General features: G+C 38.6%; 1 protein-coding gene across 7 annotated transcripts in view; it reads right to left on the bottom strand.

The window, feature by feature from the left end:
* The window catches only part of CFAP70 (cilia and flagella associated protein 70), a 149,140-nt gene that overhangs the window by 119,357 nt on the left and 10,313 nt on the right, over positions 1–19,470 (bottom strand). For 6 of the 7 annotated variants that reach the window (XM_049854878.1, XM_049854877.1, XM_049854881.1 and 3 more), the window contains exons 4-6: positions 6,218–6,316; positions 6,000–6,079; positions 1,337–1,516 (exon numbers count right to left, since the gene is read on the bottom strand). In XM_049854878.1, the coding sequence (XP_049710835.1) occupies positions 1,337–1,516; positions 6,000–6,079; positions 6,218–6,316 (359 nt within the window). The remainder of the gene's footprint in view (positions 1–1,336; positions 1,517–5,999; positions 6,080–6,217; positions 6,317–19,470) is intronic. The other variant, XM_049854879.1, reaches the window with a different exon arrangement.

Here is a 19,470-nt window from a genome sequence, read left to right as displayed (position 1 = left end):
AAAATACCAAACAGGATTCTTTTTAGAATAGATAAGCTAACTGTAACATTCATATGGAAAAATAAACACCCAAGAATATCCAGGAAAATTCTGGAAGTGTAATAAAGGGAAAAGCTCTACTAGACATTAGTGTTTTACCTGAAAGGGCAACTTTCATCAAACATCAGAATGAGGAAGCCCTACACAAGTTTAGGAGCCCTGGTGGCACAGTGGTTAAGAGCTGGGCTGCTAGTTCAAACCCACCAGCTGTTCCTTGGAAAGCCCATGCGGCAGTTCTACTCTGTCCTGTAGGGTCACTAGGACTCGGAATTGATGCGACAGCAATGGGTTTACACAAGTTTAAAATGATGAAGGAAATCTAAAAGGAAAAGGTTTAACTATTTAAAAAACTGAAAACCTTTTGTATGCCAAAGCAATGGCCCAAATTAAAAAATAATAAACTGGACGAAAACATGAAAAACAATAAAGTAACAAATTTAAAAGAACATTATTTTACTTTACATATTATAAATAATTTAAACAAATCAATAAGGAAAACCTAAGACCTCGGGGTGGGGAGGAAGCAAATAAAAAGTAGTTTTAATTAACAAAATTCGCAAAAACAAAGAAAAAATGTTAATGGAAACTCAAAGTTGAAGAGGGAACAATGAGCAGATCCGCCTCATACAGTTGTATAGGTTGTTTTCTGGTAGGGTGACCAACTGCTTCAGTGTGCCTGAAACTGTCCCAGTTTTAGTACTAAAAGTCCTGTGTCCCAGAGACCCCCAAAGTCCCAGGCAAAAGAGACAGTTGCTGCACAAATTTAGAGAGTCATTCACATACATGGTACTGGCAATTAAACAGGTGGAAGTATTAACCAATTACAACCCTTTTAGCCAACAATTTGGAAATCTCTATCAAGAGCCCCAAAAAACCCATAGCCAATCAGTCTATACCGAGAAATCTGGCCTAAGGAAATAACCTGGAATTAAGGGAAAGTTTCCATAATAAATTACATTGTACAAAATCCACAAAATACGTACATAAAAATAATCAAAGTAGAAACACACCAAAAACTTGACAATTTTTAATGTTTTACATATTCTCTACCATAAATATATCTTTAATAATATAATTTATATGTAATTCATAACATATTATATATAATAAATATAGAAATTATAAGGATACAACTATGTATAAAAACAACGAATAACCTTTATTTTTTAAGCCTAAAATAAATCTTGGCCATTAATAGAGCTACGAATTGAATGAAAGCAGAGCAGGTAAGGAAGAGATGCCTGTAGGAGTGTAGGCACGTTTGGATCTGTATAAATATCTGATGATAGGGCTTTACCTCTCCAGCTGATGGAACCTGCAGACCAACCATGTAGTTCTGCAAGGGTCCTACTGGCATGAAGGAATCAGGCACAGCATAGGCGGCCTCCAACGTGACCTTTAGTAGATTGCCCTGTAAGATCTGGGTGGATGTCAGTAATGGTTCTGACACAAACACTTTCACTTCAAGACTGCATTGCTGGAAAAGAACAAAAGCATGTAACATTTTGAAGTGGCCAGAGGCAAGCCCCTTTTTTACATTACTTCATTTGAATCCCATACCACTGTTCAAGGTAAGAACATCAAGCTTAGTTATTTCCATACCAAGCATAAAAATAATTTTCTCTGGATCCCATGAGTTAGAGATAGTGCCAAGAGAAGAAACTTATCTCTAAGACAGAGCTCTTCCCACTCTACCATACCAGGGTCAAGGGTGTACAAACATATAGAAAAGAACTGGGAGGATCTATACTAAAATATACCACGGCTTGAGTCAGGCCCACCTTAGTCCTCAAAGTGATATCTTTGCTTTTGAACACTTTAAAGACGTCTTTTGCAGCAGATTTGCCCAATGCAATACATTATTTGATTTCTTGACTGCTGCTTCCATGGGCATTGATTGTGGATTCAAGTAATATGAAATCCTTGACAACCTGAATATTTTCTGTTTGTTATGACAATGAATAAGGAAAACCAAAGAAGAATTGATGTCTTTGAGTTATGGCATTGGTGAAGAATATTGAATATAAATGGACTGTCAGAAGAATGAAGAAATCCATCTTGGAAGAAGTACAGCCAGAAAGCTCATTAGAAGCAAAGATGGTGAGACTGTGTCTCACATACTTTGGACATGTTATCAGGAAGGACCAGTCCCTGGAGAAGGACATCATGCTTAGTAAAGTAGAGGGTCAGAGAAAGAAAGGAAGACCCTCAGTGAGATGGACTGACGTGTGCTCAAACATAGGATGGTGCAGGACCAGACAGTGCTTCGTTCTGTGTATATAGGGTCACTATGAGTCCAAACCAAGTCGACAGCACCTAACAACAACACAATAAAAATTGTGAGAAGCCCTAGTGGCACAGTGGTTAATCAGTTGGCTGCTAACTGAAAGGCTGGCAGTTCAAACCCGCCAGCCTCTCTGAGGGAGAAAGATGTGGCAATTTTGTTCCATAAAAATTTACAGCCTTGGAAACCCTACAGGGCAGTTCTACTCTGCCCTACAGGGTTGCTATGAGTTGGGAAGTGACTAGGCGGCAATGGGTTTAGTTTGGTTTATACTAAAATGTGAACAGTAGTTGCACAGGGGTAACTGAGAGGGGGTGCTTTTTTGCTAGCCTGTATTTTATGATTATTTTTGTAATTAAAACAGTGCTTTGTAATAAGAAAATATTTTTTCATACATGATAGACAAACATTAATTCAAAATGCATCAAGGACCTAAAAGCACGAACTAAAACAATTCTTGAAGAAAACATAGGGCTAATGCCTCAGGATCTAGTTCTTGACAATGAATTCTTAGATGTGACACTAAAAGCATGAGCAACAAAAGACAAAACAGAGAAACTGGACTTCACAAAATTAAAAATTTTTGTACATTAAAGGACTTTATCAACAAACTGAAAAGATAACCTACAGATTGGGAGAAAATTTGGGGGAACCATACACTGGGTAAGGGTTTAAGATCCAGAATACTAAAAAAAAAAAAAAAAAAAAAAACTCCTACATCTTAGCAACAAAAAGACAACCCAATAAAAAAATGGGCAAAGGACTTGAATAGATATTTTCACCAAAGAAGATATTCAAATTGCCAACAAGCACATGAAAAGATGTTCAACATCATTAGTCATCACGGAACTGCAAATCAAAACTACAACGAGATACCATTTTATTGCCTTTGGGGTGGATATGATCAGAAAAATGGAAAACAACAAGTGTTGGTGAGGATGTGGAGAAACTGGAACCCTCACCCATTGCTGGTGGAATTGTAAAATCGCGTGGCCACTGTGGAAAACATTTTGGTGGCTCCTCAGAAAATTAAACATAGAATTACCATATGACCCAGCATTTCCACTCCTAGGTAGATACCCAAAAGAATTCAAAGCAGGAACACAAACAAATATTTGTACACCAATGTTCACTGCAACACTATTCACAATAGCCAAAAGATGGAAACAACCTAAATATCCATCAACAGATGAATGGATAAACAAAATGTGGTATATCCATACAATGGAATATTATTTAGCCATAAAGAGAAAAGAAGTACTGATACAAGCTATGACATGAATGAACCCTGAAAACATTATGCTAAGTAAAATAAGTCAGTCACAAATGGACAAATATTGTATGAGAACTGGCAAATGTATAGAAACCAAGGAAACTCTGGTGGCACAGCGGTTAAGTGCTACAGCTGCTAACCAAGAGGTCGGCAGTTTGAATCCACCAGGCGCTCCTTGGAAACTGTATGGCACAGTTCTACTCTGTCCTATAGGGTCGCTATGAGTCGGAATCAACTTGATGGCAGTGGGTTTGGTTTTGGTTTTTTATAGAGGCCAAAATTTATTAGTGGTTACCAGGGGTGAGAGGATTCACTGCTTAGGGGACACTGAGCTTCTGTTAAAGGTGATGGAAAAATTTGGAGACAAATAGTGTTAATGGTTGCACAACACGATGAAAACACTAATATCATTAAATTGTACATATAACAAATATTGAAATGGTAAAAAAAAAAAGTGGGAGGGATGTGGTCAGATTTGCATTTAAGTCACCCTGCAACTAGCAGGAAGACCAAATCAGAGGGCAGCAAGGACAGTTACAAAGCTACTTGTAGTGTTCCAGGTGAAAGATGATCAGGCAATAAATAGTAGGGATGGAGCTAAGAAGAGACAGTCCCAAGATAAAGAAGAGATAGAAAAGGCTGAACTTGGCGAAAGGCAGATTTGGGAATTGGTTGTAATTAGCATCTGAGGGAGTAGTCACAGATGTGACCTGGATTCTTTGTCCTATAATTTTAAGAGATGGCTGATGCCACTAATAAAAATAACCAAAATAAAAGGGAGAGTCGTTTCGGGGGTAAGATATTGAGTTCCATTTTGGAACTGTTGAACTTTAGGTGACCGTGAGACATCATTACAGAGAAATCCAGTAGATGGTTGTAAAGTCTGATATTCTGGAATTCAGGACAGGCCTCAGCTGGAGCTGCTGAATCCTTCAACATACTGTTGGTTTTTAAATCATGCAACTGGTGACTGTCCACCCCCATTCCCTAGAGTATGAAAAAGACTGAGAAGAGAAGGCAACCAAGCACAGAACACTAGTATTTGAGGAAAAGACAGAAGAAAAAGATTTAGTGCAGGAGCACCAGGAAGGTACAGTCAGTGACGGAGAAATCAGAAAGCCAACCGAAGGAAGAATTTTAAGAAGGGGAGGCACTGAAGAACATGACACCTCTGGTCAACGTGGCTCTAGGAGGATAAGTTAAAACGTCCTCAAAGTTTCCAGCTCATATTACTCAACCAAGACAGGGAATACTGGAAGATGAATTAGAATCTCCTTTTCAAGTACATATTTTTATTATTTTAATCTCTAAATCTAGAGAATAACCAGTGTAGATGCTTAAACATAAAATCAGTGAGAACTTTTAAGCAAATGGAGATTAACTGCCATATATTTTTACTTGAGTATATAAAACAAGTAAACACAGGAATAATGCTGTGAGTAAAGACCATGAGTACTGGCAACAATTTGACTAACTTTTCTTCTGTATGTAAGAAAAGCAGCAATACACAGACTGGACGACTGGATTAAGGACAGCAGACTGAACATAAATGTATACACTCTTCTTTTTACATGGAATGACAGGAAGGTATTAAATGGCATCTTTATATCCAATAAAAGGATAATTCTATAATAGCCCTGGAAATTATGAAATGCCATCATGGACTACACATTTCCAGGAATTTTTGAAAGATAAAAGACAAAATTAAATCAGACCTACAGAGAAACAAAACTGGATGAAGCCAAGCCCGTGCTAACAAACAAGCAGGAGAGGACCAGACAGGTGCAGGAGCAGACAGGAAGTAGGCGGGGTCCACAGAGACTACCAGATGGTTCATTAGGAAACTGCATTTGCAGTAACTCCTCTGTACTTGTGCAAAAGCAGAGGGCGGCTGTGGTATCTGCTGAGAGTGAGGGTACTTGCACTGAGTGGTAAAGCAGGGTCCCAAGAAGCTACTGATCCCCAGGAGGAATGGGAAACACAGCCCAGACGACAAAGCAGTGGCACCACCTTTCAGGCAACACTTCCCCTTCTCTAATCACAGAGGCAGGCTACCATACCAGGTGCTTTCATAAACAATTCAATCAGTCAAGACACAGCTCAAGAAGGTATTTCCATGGTTATACTTACCCCTGGGCAAAGTAACCTACACGTACTCTGCACGTCTGTGCCCTTGTGATGCTCGTCCCCCACCATTTAACCCACTGTGTTATAATCAGTGACATACAGATTGTGGACTCCTCGAAGGTGGGATGCTGCCTTACTCACCTTTGTTTTCCATAGCCTAGCACTATGTGTGCCTGTGAGAAGAAGGTCCGTGATGAACTGAATTGGACCTTAATAGCTGTCAGCCTGCTAGACTGAATGGCAGGCTGAAATGCTTAGGGTTAAAACTCCGATTACCTTAATGCCTGGTCGAATAGTTTCTAGGGGCGAGCCTGGCACGGGGTGCAGTGGGGCCATGGTTTCAAATGAACTCTCCCCTGCAAAACAAGACCAAGTTTGAGGCAAAGAAGGAAGGGTTAAGTTAGCACTACTGCAACCAGAGGTAAGTGTCCTTCTGTGGAGCTGGATGGTACGAGCTTTGTTATTTCCACTTTCGGGCAAATCACACATCTGACCTTGCAGTAAAGGAAGAAGATCCACCACAGCTTGACCAAGCACTAAGGTCTTCTCATCTTTCTGTTTCTTTTCCTTTGGTAAAACTTCAGTCACGGTTACTAGAAAAATCAAAGTAAACAAAATGAGAACATTTCTAGCTCATTTTCAGGTAACCAAGACGCAGCGAGCAAAGCATTGTCAAAGAAATTAAAGAGAAATGAACTTAAAACCCAAGAAGACACCAACAGCAGTGATTTCTGGTAGAATATATTTGATCGCCCCAGTGACTTTTGAGCTTTTTGCCTGTGACTTATAATAAGAAGTGTACACGCTTTTTCACTGCAGCATCACTGTGTGTGTGCTTAACATTTATTACGAAAAATTTCAAATACACTAAAAGGTAGGGAGAATAATATAGTGAATATCCATATTCCGGAAACCCTGGTGGCATAGCGGTTAAGTACTACGGCTGATAACCAAAAGGTCAGCAGTTCGAACCTGCCAGGTGCTCCTTGGAAACTCTGTGGGGCAGTTCTACTATGTCCTATAGGGTCACTAGGAGTCGGAATCGACTTGACGGCACTGGGTTTGGGTTTTTTTTTTTTTTTTTGGTTATCCGTATTCCCATCACCTACATTTAACAACTGTTAACATGTTATCATATTTGCTTCATCTGTTTTTGCTTTCAAGTAAATTACAGACATAAGAACATTTTGCCCCTAAATACTAAAGTATACCAATCCAAACTACGACATTGTGGTTAAGAGCTCAGGCTGCTAACCAAATGGTCGGCAGTTTGAATCCACCAGCCACTCCTTGGAAACTCTGTGGGGTAGTTCTACTCCGTCCTATAGGGTTACTATGAGTCAGAATCAAATCGACGGCAACGGTTTGGTTTTTTTTTTTGTTGTTGTTAACCACAATACCTTTATCACATCTAGCAAGTGTATGATTAAATATAATGTAAGACTAATATGTAGAAATATATAAATACACCGTACATTTAAAAAAAATTATTATACACACAACAAAATATGTTATATGTATAACAGGAGTTCTTTTGTAGAATCCTTGGGATTTTTCTATATTGACAATCATGTGATCTGAAAATAAGGGCAGTACTATTTCTTCCTTTCTGATCTGTATGCCATTTATTTCCCTTTCTTGCCTTATTGGACTGGCTACAACTTCCAGCTCTATGGTGAATAAGAGTGGTGAGAGCAAACATCCTTGACTTGCTCCTGATCTTAGGGGGAAAGCGCTGTCTTTCACCACTAAGTATAACGTTAGCTATAGGCTTTAATGGAAACCCTGGTAGTATAGTGGTTTAGCGCTATAACTGCTAAAGGTTAGCAGTTCAGAACCACCGGGCGCTCCCTGAAAACCCTATGGGGCAGTTCTACTCTGTCCCGTAGGGTCGCTATGAATCGACTTCACGGCAATGGGTTTGGTTTGGTTTTTATAGGCTTTAATATAGCCTTTATCAAGTTCAGGAAGTTTCCCTCTATTCCTATTTTTTTTTTTATTAACTTTTATTGAGCTTCAAGTGAACGTTTACAAATCTAGTCAGTCTGTCACATATAAGTTTATATACATCTTACTCCGTACTCCCACTTGCTCTCCCCTAATGAGTCAGCCCTTCCAGTCTCTCCTTTCGTGACAATTTTGCCAGCTTCCAACTCTCTCTATCCTCCCATCCCCCCTCCAGACATGAGATGCCAACACAGTCTCAAGTGTCCACCTGATATAATTAGCTCACTCTTCATCAGCATCTCTCTCCTACCCACTGTCCAGTCCTTTTCATGTCTGATGAGTTGTCTTTGGGGATGGTTCCTGTCCTGTGCCAACAGAAGGTTTGGGGACCATGACTGCCGGGATTCCTCTAGTCTCAGTCAGACCATTAAGTCTGGTATTTTTATGAGAATTTGGGGTCTGCATCCCACTGATCTCCTGCTCCCTCAGGGGTTCTCTATTGTGCTCCCTGTCAGGGCAGTCATAGATTGTGGCCAGGCATCAACTAGTTCTTCTGGTCTCAGGATGATGTAGGTCTCTGGTTCATGTGGCCCTTTCTGTCTCTTGGGCTCTTAGTTGTCATGTGACCTTGGTGTTCTTCATTCTCCTTTGCTCCAGGTGGGTTGAGACCAATTGATGCATCTTAGATGGCCGCTTGTTAGCATTTAAGACCCCAGACACCACATTTCAAAGTGGGATGCAGAATGTTTTCATAATAGAATTATTTTGCCAATTGACTTAGAACTCCCCTTAAACCATGGTTCCCAAACCCCCTCCCTTGCTCCGCTGACCTTTGAAGCATTCATTTTATCCCGGGAACTTCTTTGCCTTTGGTCCAGTCCAATTGAGCTGACCTTCCATGTATTGAGTGTTGTCCTTCCCTTCACCTAAAGCAGTTCTTATCGACTAATTAATCAGTAAAAAACCCTCTCCCTCCCTCCCTCCCTCCCCACCTCGTAACCACAAAAGTATGTGTTCTTCTCAGTTTATACTATTTCTCAAGATCTTATAATAGTGGTCTTATACAATATTTGTCCTTTTGCCTCTGACTGATTTCGCTCAGCATAATGCCTTCCAGGTTCCTCCATCTTACGAAATGTTTCACAGATTCGTCACTGTTCTTTATCGATGCGTAGTATTCCATTGTGTGAATATACCACAATTTATTTACCCATTCATCTGTTGATGGACACCTTGGTTGCTTCCAGCTTTTTGCTATTGTAAACAGAGCTGCAATAAACATGGGTGTGCATATATCTTTTTATGTGAACGCTCTTGTTTCTCTAGGGTATATTCCGAGGAGTGGGATTTCTGGGCTGTATGGTGGTTCTATTTCTAACTGTTTAAGATAACGCCAGATAGATTTCCAAAGTGGTTGTACCATTTTACATTCCCACCAGCAGTGTATAAGAGTTCCAATCTCTCCGCAGCCTCTCCAACATTTATTATTTTGTGTTTTTTGGATAAATGCCAGCCTTGTTGGAGATGGAATCGCATTGTGGTTTTAATTTGCATTTCTCTAATGGCTAATGATCGAGAGCATTTTCTCACGTATCTGTTAGCTGCCTGAATATCTTCTTTAGGGAAGTGTGTGTTCATATCCTTTGCCCACTTCTTGATTGGGTTGTTTGTCTTTTTGTGGTTGAGTTTTGACAGAACCATATAGATTTTAGAGATCAGGCGCTGGTCGGAGATGTCATAGCTGAAAATTCTTTCCCAGTCTGTAGGTGGTCTTTTTACTCTTTTGGTGAAGTCTTTAGATGAGCATAGGTGTTTGATTTTTAGGAGCTCCCAGTTATCTGGTTTCTCTTCATCATTTTTGGTAATGTTTTGTATTCTGTTTATGCCTTGTATTAGGGCTCCTAACGTTGTCCCTATTTTTTCTTCCACGATCTTTATCGTTTTAGTCTTTATGTTTAGGTCTTTGATCCACTTGGAGTTAGTTTTTGTGCTTGGTGTGAGGTATGGGTCCTGTTTCATTTTTTTGCAAATGGATATCCAGTTATGCCAGCACCATTTGTTAAAAAGACTATCTTTTCCCCAATTAACTGACACTGGGCCTTTGTCAAATATCAGCTGCTCATATGTGGATGGATTTATATCTGGGTTCTCAATTCTGTTCCACTGGTCTATGTGCCTGTTGTTGTACCAATACCAGGCTGTTTTGACTACTGTGGCTGTATAATAGGTTCTGAAATCAGGTAGAGTGAGGCCTCCCACTTTCTTCTTCTTTTTCAGTAATGCTTTGCTTATCCGAGGCTTCTTTCCCTTCCATATGAAGTTGGTGATTTGTTTCTCTATCTCCTTAAAAAATGACATTGGAATTTGGATCGGAAGTGCATTGTATGTATAGATGGCTTTTGGTAGAATAGACATTTTTACTATGTTAAGTCTTCCTATCCATGAGCAAGGTATGTTTTTCCACTTAAGTATGTCCTTTTTTAATTTCTTGTAGTAGAGCTTTGTAGTTTTCTTTGTATAGGTCTTTTACATCCTTGGTAAGATTTATTCCTAAGTATTTTATCTTCTTGGGGCTACTGTGAATGGTATTGATTTGGTTATTTCCTCTTCGATGTTCTTTTTGTTGATGTAGAGGAATCCAAGTGATTTTTGTATGTTTATCTTATAACCTGAGACTCTGCCAAACTCTTCTATTAGTTTCAGTAGTTTTCTGGAGGATTCCTTAGGGTTTTCTGTGTATAAGATCATGTCATCTGCAAATAGAGAGAATTTTACTTCCTCCTTGCCAATCCGGATGCCCTTTATTTCTTTGTCTAGCCTAATTGCCCTGGCTAGGACTTCTAGCACAATGTTGAATATGAGCTGTGATAAAGGGCATCCTTGTCTGGTTCCCGTTCTCAAGGGAAATGCTTTCAGGTTCTCTCCATTTAGAGTGATGTTGGCTGTTGGCTTTGCATAGATGCCCTTTATTATGTTGAGGAATTTTCCTTCAATTCCTATTTTGGTGAGAGTTTTTATCATAAATGGGTGTTGGACTTTGTCAAATGCCTTTTCTGCATCAATTGATAAGATCATGTGGTTTTTGTCTTTTGTTTTATTTATGTGGTGGATTACATTAATGTTTTTTCTGATATTAAACCAGCCTTGCATACCTGGTATAAATCCCACTTGATCGTGGTGAATTATTTTTTTGATGTGTTGTTGAATTCTATTGGCTAGAATTTTGTTGAGGATTTTTGCATCTATATTCATGAGGGATATAGGTCTATAATTTTCTTTTTTTGTAATGTCTTTACCTGGTTTTAGTATCAGGGAGATGGTGGCTTCATAGAATGAGTTGGGTAGTATTCCGTCATTTTCTATGCTTTGAAATACCTTCAGTAGTAGTGGTGTTAACTCTTCTCTGAAAGTTTGGTAGAACTCTGCAGTGAAGCCGTCTGGGCCAGGGCTTTTTTTTGTTGGGAGTTTTTTGATTACCGTTTCAATCTCTTTTTTTGTTATGGGTCTATTTAGTTGTTCTACTTCTGAATGTGTTAGTTTAGGTAGGTAGTGTTTTTCCAGGAATTCATCCATTTCTTCTAGGTTTGCAAATTTTGTAGAGTACAATTTTTCGTAATAATCTGATATGATTCTTTTAATTTCAGTTGGGTCTGTTGTGATGTGGTCCTTCTCATTTCTTATTCAGGTTATTTGTTTCCTTTCCTGTATTTCTTTAGTCAGTCTGGCCAATGGTTTATCAATTTTGTTAAAATTTTTTCGAAGAACCAGCTTTTGGCTTTGTTAATTCTTTCAATTGTTTTTCTGTTCTCTAATTCATTTAGTTCTGCTCTAATTTTTATTGTTTGTTTTCTCCTGGTGCCTGATGGATTCTTTTGTTGCTCACTTTCTATTTGTAGTTGTAGGGACAGTTCTCTGATTTTGGCTCTTTCTTCTTTTTGTATGTGTGCATTTATTGATATAAATTGGCCTCTGAGCACTGCTTTTGCTGTGTCCCAGAGGTTTTGATAGGAAGTATTTTCATTCTCGTTGCATTCTATGAATTTCCTTATTTCCTCCTTGATGTCTTCTATAACCCAGTCTTTTTTCAGGAGGGTATTGTTCAGTTTCCAAGTATCCGATTTCTTTTCCCTAGTTTTTCTGTTATTGATTTCTAGTTTTATTGCCTTGTGGTCTGAGAAGATGCTTTGTAATATTTCGATGTTTTAGATTTGCAAAGGTTTGTTTTATGACCTAATACGTGGTCCATTCTAGAGATTGTTCCATGTGCACTAGAAAAAAAAGTATAGTTTGCAGCCGTTGGGTGGAGAGTTCTGTATAAGTCAATGAGGTCAAGTTGGTTGATTGTTGTAATTAGGTCTTCTGTGTCTCTATTGAGCTTCTTACTGGATGTCCTGTCCTTCTCCGAAAGTGGTGTGTTGAAGTCTCCTACTATAATTGTGGAGGTGTCTATCTCACTTTTCAATTCTTTTAAAATTTGATTTATGTATTCTATTCCTATTTTACTGAGTTTTTATCATGAATTGGTGCTGAATTCTGTCAACTGCTTTTTCTGTACTGATTGTTAAGATCATGCGATTTTTCTTCTTTAGACTGTTAAACGGTAGATAACGCTGACTGAACCAGTCTTTAATACCTGGAATATACACTTGGTCATGGTGTATAATTCTCTTATATATTGCTGAATTCTATTTGCTGGTATTTTGTTAAGGATATCTGTATCCATATTCGTGAGGGATATCAGTTTGCAGTTTTCTTTTTTTGCATTGTCTTTGTCTGGTTTTGGTATCAAGGTAATAATACTGGAACCATAAAAGAGATGAGAAGTGTTTCCTCCTCATCCATTACCTAGAAGATACTGTGCACAGTTGGTGTTACTTCTTCTTTGGTAGAATCCTCCATTGTAACCACATAGGCCTGAAGATTTTCTCTTGGGGAGGTTTTTTAAAAAATAATAATTTCATTGTGATAAAATACAGAAAAAAACTTGCCATTTTCAACATTTTAAGCGTACAATTCAGTGACATTAATTATATTCACCATGTTATGCAACCATCCCGCTATCCATTTCCACAAGTTTTTCCTCACTCCAAAAAGATACTGTGTACCTCTTAGGCATTAACTCCTCATTTTCTCTCCACCCTCCACCTCCCAGCCCCAGGAAACCGTGATAAACTTTTGTCTCTGCATTTGCCTATTCTAAATATTCTATTCAAGAGGGCTCTTCCATTATTCGTCCTATTGTGTCGGACTTAATTCACTTAGCATAATGTTTTCAAGGTTCAGCCACTTCATAGCACGTATCAGAACTTCATTTTTTTTTTTATGGCTGAGTAACACTCCATTGTATGGATATACCACATTGTGTTTCTTCCATCTATCTGTTGATGGACACCTGGGTTGCTTCCACCTTTTGACTACTGTGAATAATGTTGCAGTGAGCATTGGTATACACGCATCTGTCTGAATCTCTGCTTTCAAGCTGGAATTCAGTCAACGGCAACGCATTTTTTTTTCCCCAAGTCTTTTGGATGTATACTAGGAGTGGGTTTTGGGGGAGTTTTAAAATTATGAAGTCAACTTCCTTAATGGTTATAGACTTATCTAAATTATGTATTCCATATTGGGTGAGCTGTGGTTTGTCTTTTTTGAGAAATTGGTTCATTTTGTCTAAGTTATCAAATTTATGTGTATAGAGTTGTTTATAGTATTCCTTTATTATTGTTTTGATGTCTGCAGGATCTGTAGTGATATTCTATTTCATTCCTGGTATTTGTAATTTGTCTTCTCTTTTTTTCCTTGTGAGTCTTCCTAGAGGTTTGTTAATTTTACTGATCTTTTCATTGATTTTTCTCTATTGTTTTCTAATCTTATCTTCTTCCTTTCTTTCCTTCTCCTGCTTTGGGTTGCTCACCTTGTCCTTCTAGGCGCTTGAGGTGGGAGCTCAGATTTTTGACCTGAGACTTTCCTCTTTTTTAATGTATGTATTTAGTGCTACAAATCTCCCTCTCAGCACTGCTTTCCGTGTTGCCAGATTTTGATATGTTGTATTTTCACTTCCATGTGGTTCAATGTTTTTTTTTTTCCTTCACTTGAGGCTTCCTCTTTGACCCACAGGTTATTTAGAAGTGTGTTTACTTTCCCAGTGTTTGGAGATTTTCCTGTTACTGATTCCTTGCTTGATATCATTGTTGTCAGAGAACATGCTCTGTTTAAATGCTTGTTCAAATTTGTCGAGGCTTATTTTATGCCCTAGGGTATAGTCTATTTTGTCATACGGTCTGTGGGCACTTGAAAAGGATACGTATTCTGCTGTTATTGGGTGAAATGTTGTATAGATGTTGATTAGGTCTTGTTGGTTGGTAATGTTGCATTTTCCTGTATCCTTACTGATTTTCTGTCTAGTCATCGATTGTTGAGAAAAGGATGTTGGTGTTCAAGTCTCCATCTATAATTATGGATTTGTCTATTTCTCCTTTTAGTTCTATCAGTTTTTCTTCATATATTTTGCAACCCTCTTGTTTGGTGCATACATGTTTAGGATTGCTATGTCTTCATGGTGGACTTATCTTTTATCTTTATATAATGAATTTTTTATCTGGTAATATTCTTTGTTCTGAAGTCTACCTTATCTGATATTAATATAACCATTTCTGCTTTCCTTAATGAATGTTTGCATTATACAGCTTTTCCCATATTTTAATTTTAGCTTGTCTATATGGTTGTATTTTGATTTTCTTGCAGACAGCACATAGTTGGGTATGTTTTTAATCCACTCGGCCAATCTTTGTCTCTCTTAAACGCACTCTAGTGTATTTAATTATTAATATGTTAGGGCTTAAGTCTATCATTTTATTTTTGTTTTTAATCTCTTTTTTGTTTTTCCAGCTTTCCTGTCCATTACCTGAACATTTTTTAGAATCCATTCTGACTTATCTATGATTTTTTTTTTTATTGTGCTTTAGGTGAAAATTTACAGAGAAAATTATTTTCCCATTCAATAATTTATACACAAAGTGTTCCATGACATTGGTTGCAATCTCCACAATGTGTCAGTACTCTCCCTGTTTCCACCCTCAGTGCCCCTTTTCCATTCAGCTGGTTTTCCTGCCCCCTCCTGCCTTCTCATCTTTTGTTGCCCTTTTGGTCTCATACAGTTGATTGCTCTTAGGGTCACTTTCCTCATGGGTGTTATTGTTTGTTTTATATACCCATTATTTGGCTGAAAGGGGATCTCTGGATGTGGCTTCAGATCCAAGTTAGAAGGGTAGCTAAGGGCCATAGTCTCAGGAGTTCCTCTGGTCTCTTTCAGACCAGTAAGTCTGGTCTTTTTTATGAATTTGGATTTTGTTCTGCATTTTTCTCCCACCCTGTCCCAGACCCTCTACCATGATCCTGGTCAAAGCAGTCGGTAGTAGTAGTCAGGCACCATCTAGTTCTGGTCTCAGGCTAGCAGAGGCTGTGGTTCGTGTGAGCCATTAGTCCTTTGAATTAATGTCCTTGAGTCTTTCGTTTTCTTTACTCTCCCTTGCTCCAAACAGGAAGAGATCAACGGTTGTATCTTAGATGGCAACTTTTAAGCTTTTAAGACCCTAGACACCACTCACCAAAGTAGGATGTAAACACTGACTTTATGAGCTATGTTATGTTAATTGACCTAAATATCCTCCAAGACTATGGTCCCCAGGCATCAAGTCCAGTAACTCCGTCCTGGAAGTGTTTGGTTATGTCTAAGAAGTTTCCCTGACTATGCTCCCTGTGTGCTCCACTGTATATATGACATGCAGCAATACAAATATATACGTAGAAATACCCACAACTTAGTCTATATATGCACATGGGTGTATTCCCATATGCCCTCCCATCCCTATTCAGTATACATATCTGCCTACGTATCCACTTGTAAATTATTGTTTGTTATTACTGTTGTTGCAGGGTTGTATATGTTGCAGTATTTAATATAAACACCTGTTGCCATTGAGTCAATTCCAATTCATAGCAACCCCGTAAGACAGAGTAGAACTGCCCCCTAGAGCTTCCAAGAAATGCCTGGTGGATTCAAACTGCCAACCTTTTGGTTAGCAGCCACAGCACTTAAGCACTATGGCACCAGGGTTTCCATATTTAGCATAGTTGCCTTTTATTCTTGTATACCTCTCAGCGTCTTTCTTTGCCTTGGTCATGTTGTGCTGACTTCCCCCATTCTGTATATTGCCGTTCCCTTCACCAAAGTTAACACATATCTACTATCTAGTTGGTGGTTTTCTCTCCCTCCCCCACTCATCCCTGGTAACCATCAAAGAATGTTACTTGCTGTGTGTAAACTTTTTTTCTTAACTTTTTATAATAGTGGTCTCATACAATATTTGTCCTTTTGTGATTGGCTTATTTCATTCAGTATAATGTCCTCCAGATTCATTCATGTTGTGCGATGTTTTGCAAATTTGTTTTATTCTTCATCATTGCGTAGTATTCTATTGTGCGTATGTACCACACTTTTTTTTTTATGCATTCATCCATTGATGGGCACTTAGGTTGTTTCCATCTTTTTGCTATTGTGAATAATGCTGCAGTGAACATGGGTGTGCATATGTCTATTCTTGTCAAAGCTCTTATTTCTCCAGGATATATACCTAGGAGTGGGATTGCTGGATCACATGGTATTTCTATTTCTAGCTTTTTAAGGAAGCATCATACCATTTTCCATAGTGGTTGTACCACTTTATATTCCCACCAACACTGTGTAAGAGTTTCAATCTCCCTACAACCTCACGAGCACTGTTGTTTTCTAATTTTTGGATCAGTGACATTCTTGCCAGAGTGAGACGGTATCTTCTTATAGTTTTGATTCACACCTCTCTAATGGCTAATGATTGTTAGCATCTCTCCACGTGTCGGTTAGCTGCCTGAATGTCTTCTTTGGTGTCTGCTCATATTCCTTGCCCATTTTTTAATTGGACTGTTTGTATTTTTGTTGTTGACGTGTTGAAGTTTTCTATAAATTTTAGAGATTGGACCTTAGTCAGATATGTCATAGCCAAATTTTTTTCCCCAGTCTATAGGTTCTCTTTTTACTCTTTTGGTAAAGTACTATAATGAGCACAAGTGTTTAATTTTTTGGAGGTCCCAGTTATCTAGTTTATCTTCTGCTATTTGTGCATTTTAGATATGTTTGGTATTGCATTTATGCCATATTTTAGGGCCTCTAGCATTGTCCCTATTTCTTTTTCCGCATTGTAGTTTTAGGTTTTACATTTAGGTCTTTGATCCATTTTGAGTTAGTTTTTGTATATGGTGTGAGGTATGGATCCTCTTTCATTTTTCTGCAGATGGATATCCAGTTTTGCCAGTACCATTTAAGAGACCTTCTCTTTACCATTTAATGGACTTCGATGCTTTGCTAAAGTTCAGCTGTCCATAGGTGGATGGTATAATTTCTTGAGGGTATCTCTTTGTATGGTTGCTCCAGACATTACATAATATATACATCACTTATCATAACCTATTGGAGTGTCCATTTTACTACTTTGTAAGAAGTAAAGAAATCTTAGCCTCCCTTTACTGTTTATAATGGTCTGAAACACTTCTATATATATTTAGAACCACATCATACAATGTTATAATTTTTGCATCAACTTTCAAACAATTTAGAAAACCAAAGAAGGGAAGCCTATTGTATTTACTCAAATTTTTGCTTACCATGTTCTTTTTTCATTCCTGATGTTCCTGCTCCAAGGTCCTTCTTTTATCACTCCCTTCCTGTTTAGAGAACTTCCTTTAGCCATTCTTTTAAAGTAGGTCTTGCTAGCAACAAACTGTCTTCATTTTCTTTCATCTAAAAATGTTTTGAATGCCTCTTCATTCCCTGTCTTAGGCTAAGTTCTCCAGAGAAGCAAAACCAGTAAAGTGTATAAATATATATATAAAGAGAGATTTATATCAAAGAAATGGCTCACGCAATTGTAGAGGCTGGAACGTCCCAAGTCCGTGGGTTAGGATGGAGGCTTCTCCTGATTCACATAGCTCCAGGGGCTGGCAAGCCCAAGATCAGCAGGTCAGTGAGCAAGCTCCGCTCACAGGCTGTGAAGATCGATGAATCCCAAGATTGGCAGAGAAGCTGATAACTCAAGTCCCCAAGAACTGGAGGTCAGACGGACAGGAGGCAGCCGCAGGATCCAGAGTTAGCAAAAAGCCAGAAAGTCTGCTTATATTCAGATGCAGGCCACATTCCCAAGGAAACTCCCTTTCAATTGATTGGTTACTCACAGCAGATGCCATCATAGGTACGGTCACACAGAAACACTGAGAATCATGGCCCAGCCAAGTTGATACACTATCTTAACCATCATATTTCTTAAGGATATTTTCTCTGGTTATAGGATTATGGGTTGACAGTTCTTTTCTTTCAGCACTTAAAAAGTATTGTACCACTTCCTTCTTTCCATGGTTTCTGATGAGAAACTCCTGTCATTCTAATTATTTTCCCCATGTAGTTAAGATGTCATTTTTCTCCCACTGCTTAAAGGTTTTTTTTTTCTGTGTCTTTAGTTTTCAGAAGCTTAATGATGATGTTTCTTAACACGGATTTGACTTTATTCTCTTTGGGGTATGCTCAGCTTTTGGAATTTGTCTCTTGCCAAATAATGCAGCCATTATTTATTCTAGTACATTTTAGCCCTGCCCTCTTTCTCCTCTCCTACTGGGACTCTGATGACACAAATGCTAGATATTTTACTATAGTTCCACACGTCCCTGAGGATCTGTTCATAATTTTTTAGTTATTTTCTATTATTCAGATTGGATAACTTTTATTGTTCTACCTTTCAGCTCACTGATTGTCTCCTCTTCCCCTATTCTCCTTGATCTCATCTACTGAGTTTTTTTATTTTGGTTATTGTATCTTTTAGTTCTAAAATTTCTATTTGCTTCTTCTTTATATCTTCTATTTCTTCCTGGAAATTTTCTATTTTTTGCTGAGTCTTCATACTTTTTCATTTGCTTCCGGTACATTCATAATTGCTCGCTGAAGCATTTTTATCACAGTTTCTATAAAGTCTTTGTCCAATAATTCTAACATCTCTGTGATCTTGGTGTTCAGGTCTATTGTCTTTTTTAAATTCAGTTTGAGATCTTCCTGGTTCTTCGTATAATAAGTAATTTTTTTTAAATAATTTTCACTGTGCTTTTAAGTTAAAGTTTACAAATCAAGTCAGTCTCTCACACAAAAACCCATATACACCTTGCTACACACTCCCAATTTCTCTCCCCCTAATGAGACAGCCTGCTCTCTCCCTCACTCTCTTTTCGTGTCCTTTTCACCAGCTTCTAACCCCTCCACCCTCTCATCACAAGTAATTTTTTTAAAAACCTGGACATTTTCATACGATGAGACTCTAGATTTTATTAAACCTGCTCCGTCTTCTTCTGACATCATTTTGGTAGAGAAAGGAGGGAAATGTCTTACTAATTCCAGGTGGAGGTACAAGTTTAGGTGCCCCACCTGTTGTCTGTGACACCTGAAGGGAGGGAGTAGCTCCTTGTCATTGCTAAGTGCAAATAGGAGTTCTGGTTTCCCACTTGGTCTCCACTGATGCCACAGTGGGGATGGCCTCATGACTCCCAGGCAATGGTGAAAGGAGTGACTCTCCACTAGGCACCACTTCAGTGGGGAGTCAGAGGGTCACCTTGTTACTGCCAGGCGGGGATTGGAGTCAGGATCCCCACATGGTCTCCACTGACACTGCAGGGGCTGGGGTGATGCTCACTACCAGCTGGTAGGGATGAGTCCTGGCTCTCTAATTGG

Source organism: Elephas maximus, chromosome 16 (assembly GCF_024166365.1).
Source record: "Elephas maximus indicus isolate mEleMax1 chromosome 16, mEleMax1 primary haplotype, whole genome shotgun sequence".
Classification (NCBI taxonomy): Eukaryota; Metazoa; Chordata; class Mammalia; order Proboscidea; family Elephantidae; genus Elephas; species Elephas maximus.
This window is presented reverse-complemented; position numbering and strand designations above follow the sequence as displayed.